Source organism: Pyrgilauda ruficollis, unplaced genomic scaffold (genome assembly GCF_017590135.1).
Source record: "Pyrgilauda ruficollis isolate IOZ18807 unplaced genomic scaffold, ASM1759013v1 scaffold18, whole genome shotgun sequence".
NCBI classification, from domain to species: domain Eukaryota; kingdom Metazoa; phylum Chordata; class Aves; order Passeriformes; family Passeridae; genus Pyrgilauda; species Pyrgilauda ruficollis.
The window spans coordinates 3,606,884-3,622,848 of NW_024516984.1; the positions used below are offsets into that span (position 1 = coordinate 3,606,884).

Here is a 15,965-nt window from a genome sequence, read left to right on the forward strand (position 1 = left end):
AGTTAAATGACACTTTTGAGAGATTACTTCAACTTTTAAGTTTCCAAATTAATAAACAGGGCTCTGGAGGATGAGGTTTACCTCACCTGCATTTATAGCACCCAGACAGCTCCTTTGCAAAGCATGACTGGGAAACCACCATATCATTAAAACCCCCTAAGATTACATGTTCCAGATTTGCAATACCATGAATTGCAGGGAAAAAAAAGCGCCTGCTCTAGGATATGCAACTCAGTTTAATACAGCACTCTGTAAAACAACTTACCTTGTAACTAACAACAAATGAAGCATTTTGGAAAATCAATTTTTGCTTCAATTTTCCTTTTTGTAATGAAGGAACATTACCCCTCTCCCATCAGCAAGCTCAGCAACGTCCTCCTGCCCCTTAACATGGCAGCCAAGAATCCAGGCACTGCCAGAGCAGCACCTCCTTTGTATTTCCTGAGCTCAATGGTAAATTACCTTTCGGTTTAGTGAGTTTGGATAAAGACTGAACTTTTCCACTCTGCAATCAACTTGTGAAGTTGATTCATATGATGTTTCAAGAAAGTCCTTGTCAGAATAGAGATGATCCCACTAAAAGAATGGATATGAACATCTCAAGGATGTGGCTATTTAGGTGTCATGTGAAATCAGTACTCATGTAGTTCAAATATCTGAAAAAGATACTACGCATCATCAGTTTCTATAAAGATATAACACAGAGGACATTGACAGGTCTTTCTTTAAAATTCTGTTACTTTTACATGTTTCTAAATAGTAAAAAAACTACAGAACAAAAAATATTAAGTAAATGTGTTTATTATTATTGGATTTTTTAATGCAGAAATAGTGTTATTTCAATTAGAGGCTTACAACCCTGTTTCATTGTTCTTTGTGCCAAAACAAGAGACAAGAACACATTGGTCAATTGCATTTTGATTAAGAGTCCAACTGTGGTTTCAGATGTTTATGCACAAACTTCATTGACAGCAGGATTGATTACATTTGTACATGAAATGAGAATTTGTCTCAAAAATAATTAAAAAGACTAAGGACTCTTCTTATTTTAACACCCTTTTTACACAGAAAAGCCATTTGCATACATGAATAAAATATATACGAAGGATACAAAGACCAACTTCACAAAATTTATGTCACCTTGACTGCTACAATATTAAAATGGAAATTAGTCTTTTAATAAAGAGAACCAGTTGTGACACAAAAAGAAATAGCTCTTCCCCCTTCCCATAGTTTTAACTACATATAACTCGGTGAATACAATTTTCAGAACAGACCTCTCTTTCACCTGTCCATTGTTTTAAGAAAGTAAAAGTTTAGCCCTTTATCAGTGATTGTAACACAATTTCCTATCCTTTCATATTTTACGTACCAAAGACCAAAAGAGTTTATAATTTTCAAGAATGCCTTGTGGATTAACTGGTGCAGCTCAGAGCTGGATATGGGTAATTCTGAAAATATCTACTGAAAAATATGTCTTTAATGGTGAAAACAATTACTTCTCTTAACTGAAACCTCTTTAGCATGCAATCAAACAAGCATCAAGGGACATGTGCACAATAGGAAATTGCCTTGTAATTATTAGTAGCATCTTCCTTCTTCCTTTGAACTATTAACAAAAGCTAATGTTAAAGCAGCTATGAAGAACCAAATAGATTCTCTACTTCCATTTTAACAGTAGGATTTACCTAAATAACAGTAATCCTCAGAAAGTGAAATTCTCATTCCACAACTCAAGTTTCAGCCTCCAGACCTACAGCTGGAGATCTGTGTAAATGCAGCAAAGGACGCAAAACAAAACCACCTCTTATTTCTAGAGGTTGCCTCTCTCAGAGCCACCCAACAGGAGCCAGGTCCTAGAGGAACGACGCGCTCACCATCCTGAAATACCGCGGCTGAGTCGGGCGCCAGTTATCAACCAAGGGGTGATCGGGTTCGTTCTCGGCATTCTTGGAGAGACTGCGGAGCTTTGCCATCTGCAGAAGAGCAAAAACTGAAGTGTCTTGATGGAAATCCTTTGGGATTGAATCCACAGCCCAACAACTAAACTAAGGAGGCTGGTTCAGCTGGGGAAACAAGCTCCTTCAAAGTTGTGAAGATGTCCTTCACCCCACCACCACAAGAACTGTTCTCTGTTCTTTTCCTAGCAGTGATATTCTTATGAATAATCAAAATAGAAAAATGGGTCCTAGTTGAACAGCATTGTGAAAAATAGTGTCATTTAGATCCTGTCTACAGAACTGTGTACAGACACAGAAACTGTGGGAAGCACTCAGAAAATGTGAATACAGCAGCACATGCTGTTAATCAACCTCTCCTACTCTAACCCTGCCTTAGTGCCTGATTGTTAAGAATCCTTTAGAATGACAATGTTTTAAAGCTGAAATATAAACTAATCGTTCATTTCCATGGGAGGTCTGCAGCAGAGGATATATTTTGCTGCAGTGACACAAGAAGTTCATTATTGGTAACAGGAATTGGAAATTAAATCTGGATAAAGACTTGGTCAAGGTTTCAAATGGTTTGTAAACAAGGTCTACAGCTTGACTCTCCTTGGCCATACCAAGGTATGTTTCCTTTTTGGAGGCATGCCCTATGAAGAGTTCTGCCCATACTCATCAAAACTGTTTAATACTCTTTCTCTACTGCTTTCTAGTTTTCCAAGGATGCAACATGTATACAGACACCCTATATTCATTTATCACCACTATGCACTGCACTAGACCGAAAGCACATCAGCTGTGATTCAGACACTTGAACCTGTCCTTGTTTGAATGACTTACCATGAAAAGCACACACACATTTCCCATGTGTAACTTGAAAACGTCGCCCCACGCAGGGCACGCATCACCTTTGTTCGACAGGAGCTCCCATACACTGACATATCTACTTTTCAGTACAGACTTCAAGGCCAATACAAGCAGAACTTCCGCCTAGGTTGTAAAACCTCGGTTCACTGTGATTAATCTTGTTCCAGTTTATGGACTGAGCTAGCTTGGGCATCTCAACATTACTCTTCACTGAACAGTTCAGAAAAGCCAGCCATCCTAGTCAGCCTGAACAACGATGAGATCACATTTACAACCAGCATAACATGCATCTGATGGATTAATATTCTGAAATTAAATTTCAGATTTCAGATGAAGAATAATTTGTACAGGAAGATATGAAAACTATTCATCAGTTTTGTTAAAACTGATAAATTACTATTGGAGAAGAGTGCTGGAGTTTATTATTTGTGGAAGATCTGCTCTACTCAGTAAAAAACCAACATGTGTTCAGGCTATGATTACATAAAGATGAAAAAATTAGTCTGCAATTAGACAGAGTTATTCCACAGCTAAATTCCTGTTCTTTCATTAAAAGTAATCTGAGCAGCTAGGCCACCCACACTATATCTCCCTGGGATTTCTAGTGAATTGATTTTCCTGCATTGCACTGATTTGCAGCGACTGCACTTCCCCTTGTGGCTAATATATGGTTACCATCTGGCTGCAAAAGCATCCAAGAAATCCACTGCAAATGCACACACACTTAAAATAATCACTATTAATGAGGCTGCCATGGTACTACACTGTCTAGGATTAGAAATAATTGGCAACACAATCCTCTTATGAATACATTATTTAGAGTGCAGGCACTCTGGAGTGAGGGAAGTATTTCTATTGTATTTCTAGATAATAACACACACACACTGCCAATTCTGCCTGAAAAGCAGCTACCTCAGGGTAAGAGCCAATGTCTCGTCTCTGTAGTAATTTCATCTTTAACTTAAATGCTCCATTTTTTCTACAGGAGGAATAGTTAAAGAACAGTCTGTATGTTTCCCAAAACTCACTAATTTTAGAACAACTGAGAAAAAGATCATGACCCAAACACAACTGTAGTCAAAAAGTCTTTTCATGAAGCTGGATTAATAATGTGATTAGTTATTTCTTTAAAAATGCATTTTAAATCAGAGATGCTCAATAATGACTACACTTTTCCTAATACAATCTGTAGCTGATCTTCTGTAATATAAACATCTAAGATCATTCATTTTGTGGAAACCAGTCAGACCATATTTGTATTTTTCACAGAAGTACCCACTTTAAAATAGCCTCCATATCTTAGCTTTTGGATGGACAAGGAAACAGAAGGCGGAGCAATTCAATGAGCTCTGAAAATTAAGCTTTAAGTTATATGAACACATGACCATATTTCCTCTATTGCCAGCTAAGTTTCTCATCGTACCTGAGTTGTATTGCTTAAAAGATAAAGAGCCACTTAAATACAAAGTACTAGAAAATAAAAAAATTTCCTTTTTGTGGTAACATACACATCAATGAATACAGTAAACACAGTATCATCTTGAAAACTTAAAATGAGAAGTTATGTGTCTAATTATAATACTCATATGATATATATGTCCCTTGATTAATAGTCATGCGCTTTGTATCCTGGAGCCTTGAAATTTGTGGTATTGCATCATTATAGTCTGCTGACTAGAGGAATAACTCCAGGTCAGAAAACTGACTTGTGTGGTAAGAGTAGAATTATAGGCTGAAATGTGCTGAAAGAGGGCATTCAAATTCCTGAGAGTGGATTGGGGGGTAAATTAGGAGAGGAATTAACAAGAAATACTTCTTTACAGTAAGTGACCAAAGAAGTTTTTGATATTAACAATACATTATAGTTAACTGATGTTGCTCCAGTTTGTGAAAATTTAGCTGGTGCATACTTCCAGCTTCCAGAAACAGATATCAAGCATGTAATTCAACACTTCCAACTTGCACTCCCATCTGCAGTTCAGGGCAGGCAGAGTCATCAATCCCATTGTATTTCTATTCTGATAAATGACGTTTTTGAAAGAAAACTCTGACTATCTACACTGCTGTATGTTTTTACTGATTTAAAAAGCTCTCTGATATCTGTGCGCTGAACTACCATGGTGTTGGATGTGGGGTAGTTCTTCACTCCTCTTTTAATCCTGTAATTTCTCACAAATCCAATGACTGTTTTCCATGTCGAAAGAATAAATTCAGGTCATTGCATGTAAAAAAAATGAAGGGCGGAGTTTACCTGGTCTGAACTGACTATGATGGGCTCTCTAAGAATAATCCAGGTAACACACTCTTCGCAAGGTGGAGTAGTGACAGATCCATGGTATGTCCAGTAGTCATGGGATTTAGGGAAAAGAATTGAAGGATCGAAGTTTGGAAAAGGAGCATTTTTCCCCTTTAAAACAAAAACACAACAAAACAAAACAGAAAACTCTTCAACAAATGTAGTCCAGATTAGTTTGCAGCTCTGTTATTTTAAGAAACAGGGAGTGACTCAGATACTGCACATGAGGAAAGTAAGCACAGATCTACAGGAAATATAATGATGCAGTGAGACATGGGGACTGAATGACCCTCACAGATGGGCCCAGAGAAGCATGACAAAACAGAAAACTCCATGATGCTGCTTCTTGTACCTCAGCTAACTCATGTGAAGCGACGTCCAGTACCAATGTGTTTCACTCATTTCTGTGCAGAAATACTCCTCCTTCTGGCCTCCTTTCTTATGGAAATTCTTTCTATCTATTGAGTATTTCGTTAGGTCACCATATAACAAAGTGAGACAGGTACTACTTTTATAATATTTGTACCAATAACAAGCAAGACAGCCTATGAAATTTATCACATAATGTTATCTAAGACACAAATGTCTAGTCAGTGGTATTTCCAGAGATCCATTAGGCAGCATATTAAGAGCAAATGGACCAATTTATAAATATGCCTTTTATTTGGCACTGCCACTGAGGCAATAAGGTTCCATGCCTATTTTTTAGGTGATCAAAGACTGGGTAAATTGCTCATTTTTGCCAAACTCATATGTCCTGCTGAAGTCAAAGAAGGCTCATACGTAAATGGAAGAAAGGACTTTTCATGCTAAGGAAAAGCTACCCACGGTTTTATTCCCAAATATATTCTAGAAATGTTGCAGAGCAGAATCTGGAAACTAGGAAGTCAGATTTTTTTTTTTTTTTTTTTTTTTTAGTCCTGAGACTTTGAGCAATCTTCCTATACAGAAAAGCTTAACATCATTACCTTTGTTTTGATAGCATTTATTTCTTCAAGAATTCTCTTCATCTCTGGTTTCGGAGTTTCCCCAACCTGTAAAGAACAAAGTGTAAGCTAAGCAAGGAGTTCTGTTTGACCAGGTTTCTTTTTTCTCCTATTTTTCTATATGAGCATCTATCAACTGTAAAACTATGAGCATCTATCTAAACATCTATCAACTATAAAATTATAATGCATTAACTCAATCTATCACCCCCACCACCTTGGTAAGCTATGTCTTCTGTCTGTTACCTCTGCCTGTACCCTAACAGATATTATGATACAAAGTGGGACATTTAATCAGTACAGAAATTTTAGCATAACAGGTAATTTCACGACACAGATTTCATGGTAGACATATTGCTTGCAATTTCTGATCAAAAAAAAAGACATCCAGATTTCTATCTCTAGTTCTGTATCTAGTGAATATTAATTAAACAACAGAGAGCAACAGCTAATATTTCAGGCTGCAGGCCCCTAAAAGGATTTTCAAAAAACGACGAGTAATATGTATTGCCTGTGAGATAGTTTTGTTTGAGAGAAAGTTCATGAAAAACCTAGAAGAGATGCATGTCCTTGAAATCTGTCCTCAGTTAGCAGAAGACAGCTGACTGCTGTTGGTCAGAGGTCCACTTCTGACACATGTCCCCATTCCATGAGCCACATAGTGACACAATAGCTGCAGGGACAAGTGTGTGTAGTTTTGGATACCACTTGAGGTAATGTGACTCATGCTCTGTAACTTGAAAGGGATACATTACTGAAAGTCAACCCCTTCAATGTGGCAGGATCCCTAGAAAATATACCCACCAGAGTTCTGCTTTTGTCTAACCTTCTAAGAATAGAAACTTCATAGTGTCAATGCAAAGAAGGGTTGCATGCTTCTACTTACTTGCAAAAATATGGCCAAAACAGCAATCCCATCAGTTCTTCTCTTAGCATCAAGGTAATTACTGTATTTGGGATTCCAGTGTAACAAATGTAGCTTGAAACAAAGAAAAACACATTAAAAAACCCCCGTTATTCAACAGCAAGCCATTAGAAGGCTGAACTTAAAGTTCTTCACATAACTGTGTGAGTTTGAGGCAACAAGGAATGATACTGAGGCCTTCCAAAAAAGGGAGAAGAAAAAGGGACAGCAAAGTCATCTGTTACTTATATCTAATAGCATAATTATACTATTTAATAGCATATTTATACTATTAGCATATTTATACTAATAGCATATTTATACTATTTTTAAAATAAACTATAAATACATGAATAAGAAATTGAAAAAAAATAACTGTAATCTCATGTTAAAGCTGACGAAAAGTTGCTGATGTAATCAGGTAGACCATGCAGTTCAGACATCATCTACTACTATGTGACTCATCTCCATCTGGCATTCGAATTACAGCAATTCTACCAAAGAATCCACATGAATGTCATTCATGTATATTATTACTCTGCATTTCTCATTTTCTTTACAATCCTAAGGTGCTAAAGGACCAAGGTAATTCATTCTTCCCACTCCTTTCTATAACTGCAATTTTATACTTCTACTATAATTCTCTATTTTCAGAATACTGTTTTAGTAAGTTTGGATTGCATCTGAGTAATTCAGTCTTGCTGTGCTGTTTCACACCATACTGGTTTGAGAAAATGGAAACCTTTGTTTCACACAGAATTTTTCTCTTCTCTTGCTGTAAGAATGACTTCAACCTGATTTATGTTTATAAGAATCAATGGGAGTAAGAATAAAAAGGCACAGATAAATAAACAGAAAGAATTCCCAGAAAAACAGAGAAATGACAAATTTTGTCCCACCAGAACAATAGTGTCAAATTTTATTTAACACCCTGTTTTAAAGCAAGAAGTGGTGAGTCTTACCTCTCCTGCATACCTCACTCCATTCACAACATGCTCCGAGCCGTGGTCGTCAGACGAGCCCCAGTGGAAGTGCAGCTGCCGCAGCCTGTAGACTCCTGGAAGTGGCCCACCTCTCAGCACTGCAATTGATAATCTGCAACAGCATCAGACTCAAGGATCTCCCAATTCTTTTAAACAAAATACGTATGTATCTGCAATATTTACTCATGTATTTACATATTTGCTGTACAGATGCCCTATGTTCTGAAAATCTACACTGATTTTACCACACATCAGGCAACCACTTTCAGCCATACACACCTACAGGCAGAGGAGAACTTTTGTGTCTAGGCTTCCATTACAGTCACTAGAGATCACTGATTTAATTCAGCTGCATGAATGTGCACCTAATACTTTCTGGAGTAGTCCAGAGACATCTGGACAGGACTGAGAGATCTGGTCCAGGATCTGTGGAAGAACTGTACATTCTAAACCAATACCTGGAGGCAAGGAGAAATAGATTAGGTTATCAAACACGTCACAGGATGCTTGTGTTTGGGTAACCTAAGTAACCCCTAATCAGAACAGTCAGACCTCTAGAGTAATTCTTCTTGCCTTAGACACTCAACAGACAGTGACCTGAATTGCTCTCTGGATTTCTTGAACTCCAACTCTGTTGCCTCAAATGGCAGTTTAGATATAACCCACCAACTTTTAAAATCCCACAATAAGACACCTAAATATAGAGGTCTTAATCTCCCCCTGAATTAAATCTAGGATTTGCTGATGTGAAAGTACACAAATATAAACACAAGATCAACTACTGAAGTGCCAGATGATAAACAAATTCCCAGAAAACACTACAAAATTTTGTATTTTACTGCAGGCTATGACTTATTTGTTTAAAGAGTTACGAAATCACTGATGCTGCTTCTGCTCTAATAGCTGCGCCCTCCAGTTATGGAAGAGCAGAAAGAATACAGAAAATAAACCAGAAAAGCAAACACTGAGAATGCAAGCTATTTTCCTAAAGAAAAGTCCAGCCAGTGATGAATGATAGCTAGTTTTCTAAATAATGTTACAATTTATAAATAATATTGTAAATGAAGGTGGTCTATTTGAAAGAACCAATGAAATAGAAAAACGTATTTACATTCACCAAATACTAGAAGGTACTCAATTCTCATTCACTTTTTTTGAGAACAGAAGTTATAGCATTCCTATGATTTTCAGCAGTTTTTAAGAACTGGTCTTTATATGCCAGAGAAAAATATCCTTCAATCTGAAAATAATTAAATCCATGATCATCTCAAGAAATACAGCACTAAGAGCTGAGCAAGCTGTTTTTCTCAACAAATTCCTTTTACTTCTTCCCACAGACATTCACAACTGTGGTCAGAGTAAGAGTAGTAGCTGACAAAGCCATCAATTCTTCATTAAAATAGATCTGTAAGGCCAAGTAATCCTCTAAGGTAAAAGTATGTAATTATTTCCACTGATGGGCCATCAGCAGACATTTTTGATTGGGCATTAGGTGAAGCTCTGCACCATCTCATGCCAACACATTCCAGTTTTACTCATCTATAAATAGGCAGTAACATTACCTAGCACACTTTAAGCAGAAAGAATGATGCAAACAACAGCTCCTGAAGGACAAAAAGGTATTTCCTTTTCTTTTAATTACAAGTGTGTAGTATTAAACATATAAATACAGAAAATAACAATGTAAGTAAATGAAACCTTCCTGCATTTTAAAAATGGAAAAATAAACAAAACCATTACAATAATTAAGTCCTCCAATATTTAAAACATTAAAAATCCCAAAAACTATGTCTGCATAGCTCAAAGTTAGTAAGGTTTTTTTATTTATTAAGCATGTGCTTTGCAACTTAAATTCTAAACATATCTTTATCCTCTTGGGCTTCAATCCTGTGCAAATAAAAATTCACAACCACAGAACAAAAAGAATATTAAATAAAAGTTTATAAAAGAAGAGATGGCATCTTGACATAATTTTTCAGCAATGTTAGTATATATTATTTACATGTAACAGGGAATTTTTTCTGACTATTATTACAAAAAAAATGTTCACCTTAAGTATCTGAGAGTCATGTCAGAATTACCAAGATGAACCTCCCTTAAACTTGCTGCCATTAAAGTAACATGGCCCAGGTGCAGGAATGCACAAACCAGCTCAGGAAGACAGGGGAGAGGCACCTTTTTGGTGCCTTATTGTTGCAAACTCTCATCCCATTGCTCAGTGACTGACTCTAAATGGATGTGTTTGCACATCACCCTCAGTGACCCATCAGTGCCCGATACCAGACATAAAAATGTCAGTCTGTCTTGCCCAAATTCTGTGCCCCCCACACATCCACAGCGAAGAATGATCTATCATGGAACAATCCTACATAGACACACACATGGACATCTGCTCTGGAAAAAAGCTCACCTTTTATTTGATCTGTCATCAGCTGAGCAGCATGAGACAAAATGGGCTAATAAAAGAACAGGCTTTTTTTCACTTTCAGTGCAATCACTAGGGCAAGTGTTGCACAGAAAGATGTAACTAAGGCAAGAAAACCCTGTCTCTCACTCTGTGACACAGCAAAATGAAGGTGTCATGCAGCTGAGTGGAGATGGCTGCTCCAGTCACTTTACTTTAGCTAGCTGGGTGCCCTTGACAACAGGAAAGTGACAAGAAGCTTTTCAAATATGTGCATCCACTTGCTGAGCAGCTTCTGTAGGGGTCTGGTTGTTAATCTGTGCTAGTGTCAATTGTCATTTGCCCTCACTGAAAGTAAAACTGGCAAAGTTATGCCTACACAAACGTCTTCCCTGCTTGCTGTAAAGGTAGGTGAAAAAACCCACAGAGAACAAAGCAGACTCATGAGACCAGTTGTGTTTATAAACATGGCAAGGAACGACTGTTCTAGGAAGATTTATGATCTTGCATCCTGCCAAATCCATAAAATGAACTGGTAAACCCCAACGAAATTAAATTAGTAATGTACTACTGTATGACAATTGAAAAGACACATTACCTTTGTTATGCTGCTTCATAGTAGAAACTAAGAGTGCAGTACAGAAACCACAGCTGTTTCACATCAGTGTCACATTTTAAAAGTCATAAAAAAGCCTCTGCTCAGGAGAGGATCTCTGTACTGAAACCATCCAGCTAACTGCAGGCATAAAATGTGTTTCCTAAAAGCTTTTGGAAGTCATATTTCAGTTCTCAATGAAATATTCTTTAAGCAAGCACTGAATAGATATGCAGCAGGATTATGCTTGTTGGTACTCTTTTAGGGACAGACAGGGAAATAGAAGTGTCAGACAGAAGTCTGTCAGCCTGCCACCCACCCTCACCTACACTGTGACACATCTTTGCCAGTTTTGTGCCCCAAGATCACAGCCTGTTCATCAGTCAGCTCCCAAATCATCCTCGTTTGTCATCTGCGTGGCTGCCCCACCTCCAGGGGCAGAAAAATGACAGTCCTCTGTGTAGCTGTAGCCTCAGCAGGCCCTTGACTAGAATTAAGTCAAGCACTTTTAATTCTAACAATGGAAATTCCAAGTTAACAGAAGCTCAAATCCTAAATTCCTGTACCCAAGTACAGGAGTTCTCAATACCTTAATGCAGACATGACAAATGACAGATGTGTTGTTATACTGAAGGAAGAATTTTAACTTTGCTGCCTTTTGCCTAATGCAGTACAGCCATTGAGTGGTACTACGACTACAGAAGTAGTGATGCTATCTTTGCAACAGCTACTGATTTTTTCCAGTGTAAAATCAGCAGACAAAATGTTAAGTAACATTTTGCAGGAATCAACTAAAATTGGAGTGTCTATGGACAGACTTCTCCCTGGTTTAAAGTTACCGGGGTTTTTCCTCACTCTGTAATAACCAGTGAAAAAATTAATGTTTTATTTACCAGAAGTTGATAACCAAAATTTCATTTGCAAAAATAAATGAGATTTCCCACAAAGGGGTATTTAAGGAAATGCTGGCCACAAGCCCTAATCATGCTAAAAGAGCTGATTAGCAACAAGCTCCGACTTCTTACAGTAACTGTCTCTATTTTTTTTTTTTTTTTTTGTTGCATCATCCACTTTCAAAGCCACACATTTCTTTGATAGGAAAGATTCTGAAAACAGCATCAAGGTAAGCCTGTAAGAATGTGTGCCTGCACTGAGGTACTCAAACACTTCAATGTCACCCATCTGTAAGCCAGTAAAAGAAGAAGTAGGAATCTGTTTGGTTGATGAACATCCATAGGAAGTTCCAACAAAAACAACAAACAAAGAGGGAAGATGAAGGAGGTATCCATGTGACCTTAATGTATCTCTATCCAGCTGCTCTGTCTGGGTTCCATCACCAGACTTCTGTATTTTACTGTTTCTCAAACAATCAAAGACTCTGGTGTAACCATCTAACCAAGGTATTACAACAATAGCCAAAGAATCATTAACTGTAAGGAAGTTATATATCCCAAAGAGCATCATGACAATAGTCCCACCAGCCAGAAGCTCTCAGGACACTTCTCTGATATGAATATTTTATGAATTTTAGAAATAAATGGATTCTGATAGTGGAAATAAGATGCCAGCCCTAATTCAAACCAAAAATGGGTCACTGCCGGGTCTAAAAGAGTATCTGCACTGCCAATCAGGCCAAAGAACCATAGCAGTGTTAGGCTGCCAAAGTACCCAAGTTCTGGTGTGTTTTACTGAGCCCAGCTACCTAGAAGGTTTGATTTCAGCTCCCAGTTCTTTCTTTAATTTTCAGACTCTAGCCCCCACCTGCAATCATTTTACAGTGCATAAGGTTCATCTACATGGATACAGTAAGACAGAAAACTGAATCCACAAGAATCCATTAACTTGTATGCATAGGCAGCAGAGGCACGATACTGCTCCGACAGCAACTTCATCTGTCAGCAAAGTCAGCAAAGGTTCCCATTTTGTAGCAGATTCTCAAAGTCAATCAGACTTTATAAACAGCTGGAAAGAAATTCTCCAATTCCTTCCACTAGGCTAACCCTAAAGATAAAAGTAATAAGGCCTTTTTCAACATAATACCTGAATTACATTGGATGACACTCTAATTGTTTGAATTTAAGAAACTGTCCTCAGTTGTGAATTCTCCAAGTGTTCTTGGCAGGATACACAATGGATGTAAAACTTGGAGACATCCAAAGTAATTGATTTTATTACTCACCTTGGCAATTTATTCAGCAATCTATTTTATCCAAACTAATGAAAATGTAGACAGAAGTACAGATATGGGTATGACCACTATAACTGAAAAAAGTCAGGAAAATAAATGTTTAGTTTTCTGGTTAACTCACAAATAATTCAGATAGACAGAGTGATAGAGACATACACAGACATAGAGAGAATGAGTACCTTTGTCCAAAGGAATAAAAGCTTAATTCCTACATGATTGCTATTGCATATGTATGTTTTGTGCAGCTGGTGGTTCTTTTACATAAAAAATAAGCCATTGTACATATCCTAAAAAACTTAAAATGTGTTCAAGTCAGTAGGAGTATGCACAGTGGAATTCGTCCTGCAATTAGCATTATATCAGAGAAAGAACACCACCCACAGACTCTGCAGGCAATGGTATAACAAAGGAGACATAACAACAAACACTGAATGTTTCTTGACTTCAAAGAGTTGAGATATACACCTACTTTTTTTGCAGTGAGTCACTTTTTATTTCTGAGATCAAAACACAACAGTTACTGAGCAGTTCATCTGAAAAAAATTCAGAACATTCTGAAACTTTCTGCTCTTTGTGGTGATTGTTGCATCCATGCTGTAGATTGCTGTGCCTGGATACTCCCTCCCATTCAAAATCTGAGTTATTTTCACAATACTTACACTTTTATTTTTATGCAGAAGATGCAACCATTGCTATATCTGATGTTGTTCTAACAAATAACAACAGATGGTAAAAAATGGTAATAGTCATGGAGACCTCATATGTAGCCACAGCTACATTTCTTTCCTTGTGTGTCATTTTATCTGACATTAATAATATTTTTCTTCAAATAACATTGAAAATTTCCACTTTTCTAGAAAAGTTACAGTTTTGAGTTTTGATAGTATATTAACTAGTCCAGTGTACATACATTTTGATCCTCAGTTTCATGAAACACAAACAATTAGTTAAAAATCCATTAAATTAAATCAAATCTATGTCCATATATACTTCATATGAAACAATCTATTAGTAAGATTTCTCATAGTAATTAGAGCTGTCAGTCCCAGTCATATAGAAAGTGTAAGTTTTAATGCAGGTAAGAAATAAGTCTGTACACTCTATGCTGTCATAACTGCAAGTGAATAAAAGGTGACACAATTAAATTTATCAGCCCTATAATCTTCATTAAGTCAAAACCTCATTAATGTCAAAAAGTCGATTAAATACTATGACATTGTGGCAACATCTGGCTTGTTACTTCATTTATCACAAATTACATGGACAGAGTTTTTGAATATTGTAATTTAAGATGTTCTGCAGGGCATCTCAAATAGGTAAAACAGAATTCAGTTCTCACAGATAAAGCCTGGGCCTCCTTCATCCTGAACAGCAACACAACTGCAATGACTTTTTGCAGCCCCATAAATTTATCTTACACCTTAATTCACCCTGTAGGAAGTTTCTTTGCGGCTCTCTCCATTCCCTGGGATTTTACCAATGAACTTTAAAAGGAGTCCCAGACTTTACCAGCAGCAGCACAGGGTACCCAGTCAGAGAAAACTGTACATCACACACAGGCAGTACACAGCATTCAGAGCAGGCTCTTCCATGCAAATTGAGAAACAGTCACTTACATATAATGACAATTAGAGATGAAAACAAAACCGACCTGATCTATCGAATGAATCATCAAATACAACTCTGCAGGTTTTCCCATTATTGAGGATGGTCTTAGCTGCACCAGGATCATAACTAGCAAACCATGGTAGTAGAGAACTGTCATAATGCACCTCTTTGTTATTGATTTCAATCGGTGACTGATGGCGTCCTTTCGCAAAAGGGTAATTTTTGTGCCACTGATCTGGTCCTACAAAAAAGTACAGAGAAGTATCAGGAAAATCATTTCCAGAGAGATACGAATTATACTTGTTACAATTAACACAAGCTTGGCTTTGCTGAAGTATAGAGCATCATTTAAGTGCATTAATTGCCCAGTTGTAATTCATGCTCTGAAACTCTTGAAACTCTGTCAAGAGTTTCACTGTATAAAAAGTAAACAGATTGATTTCTAGCTGGAATACTGGATATTTTAAGTCCTTCAACTGAACATAAATTCTTACAGTAACCTCAAGACTGACTACTAGAAGAGTGATAATATGCCAAGGAAGAAAACCAGAGGTGTATACTCCAAGTCCAGCAGTGGCTAGTATGATGGGATATACCCAAATGATTGAAATATGGCACCAAGTAATCACATGGAATGAGAAAAGGCCACTGATTCCTGGACATGCCAAGAAGTTGAAATGTGGATTTAATTATCATCATGGTTTCACCAAGAAGTTCAGGTGGAAAAAGCCTGACCAATGCTGAACTGTTCTTCCTGCAGCAGAGGAGAGAACAGGAACACTAGACCACCAACAACCCAACCTCTCCAGGCAGGCGGGGTCTGCACTGCTCTTCCTGCATTAGACCTGGCTTAAATTGGACATATTGCTATGTCCAATTTTAATTTACATTAACAGTAGGAAAACTGACTTTATTTAAGTCAAAGACCCCCTGCCATTGACCTCTCCTTCTGCCGCCTTCGCCTCTTTCGTGCCTGCGAGCGACAAGCGAGCGGCCTCGGCCCGGCCACCTGCAGAGCCCCGGGCCCGTGTCCCCGCCAAGCTCCCTCGGGAAGCGGGGCCCCGTTTCGCCCGGGTTTCGGTGCCGGGAGGAGCGGGCCGGGCGCGGCCCCCTGCTCACCGTTGTCGCTGTCGTAGCCCCAGGGGTAGTAGTTGGGGTTGATCATGGTGCGGTGCCGGCGCCGCGCCCCAG

General features: G+C 37.9%; 1 protein-coding gene across 1 annotated transcript; it reads right to left on the reverse strand.

The window, feature by feature from the left end:
- Nucleotides 1-816: 816 nt before the first annotated feature.
- LOC121351955 (carbonic anhydrase 3-like) lies at nucleotides 817-15,965 on the reverse strand. The gene is made up of 7 exons (XM_041464438.1): nucleotides 15,894-15,965; nucleotides 14,818-15,015; nucleotides 7,959-8,077; nucleotides 6,979-7,071; nucleotides 6,075-6,140; nucleotides 5,062-5,217; nucleotides 817-1,976 (listed from the first exon to the last, which is right to left on the reverse strand). The coding sequence occupies exons 1-7, from the start codon at nucleotides 15,937-15,939 to the stop codon at nucleotides 1,857-1,859; spliced, it is 798 nt and encodes a 265-aa protein (XP_041320372.1). The 5' UTR covers nucleotides 15,940-15,965; the 3' UTR covers nucleotides 817-1,856.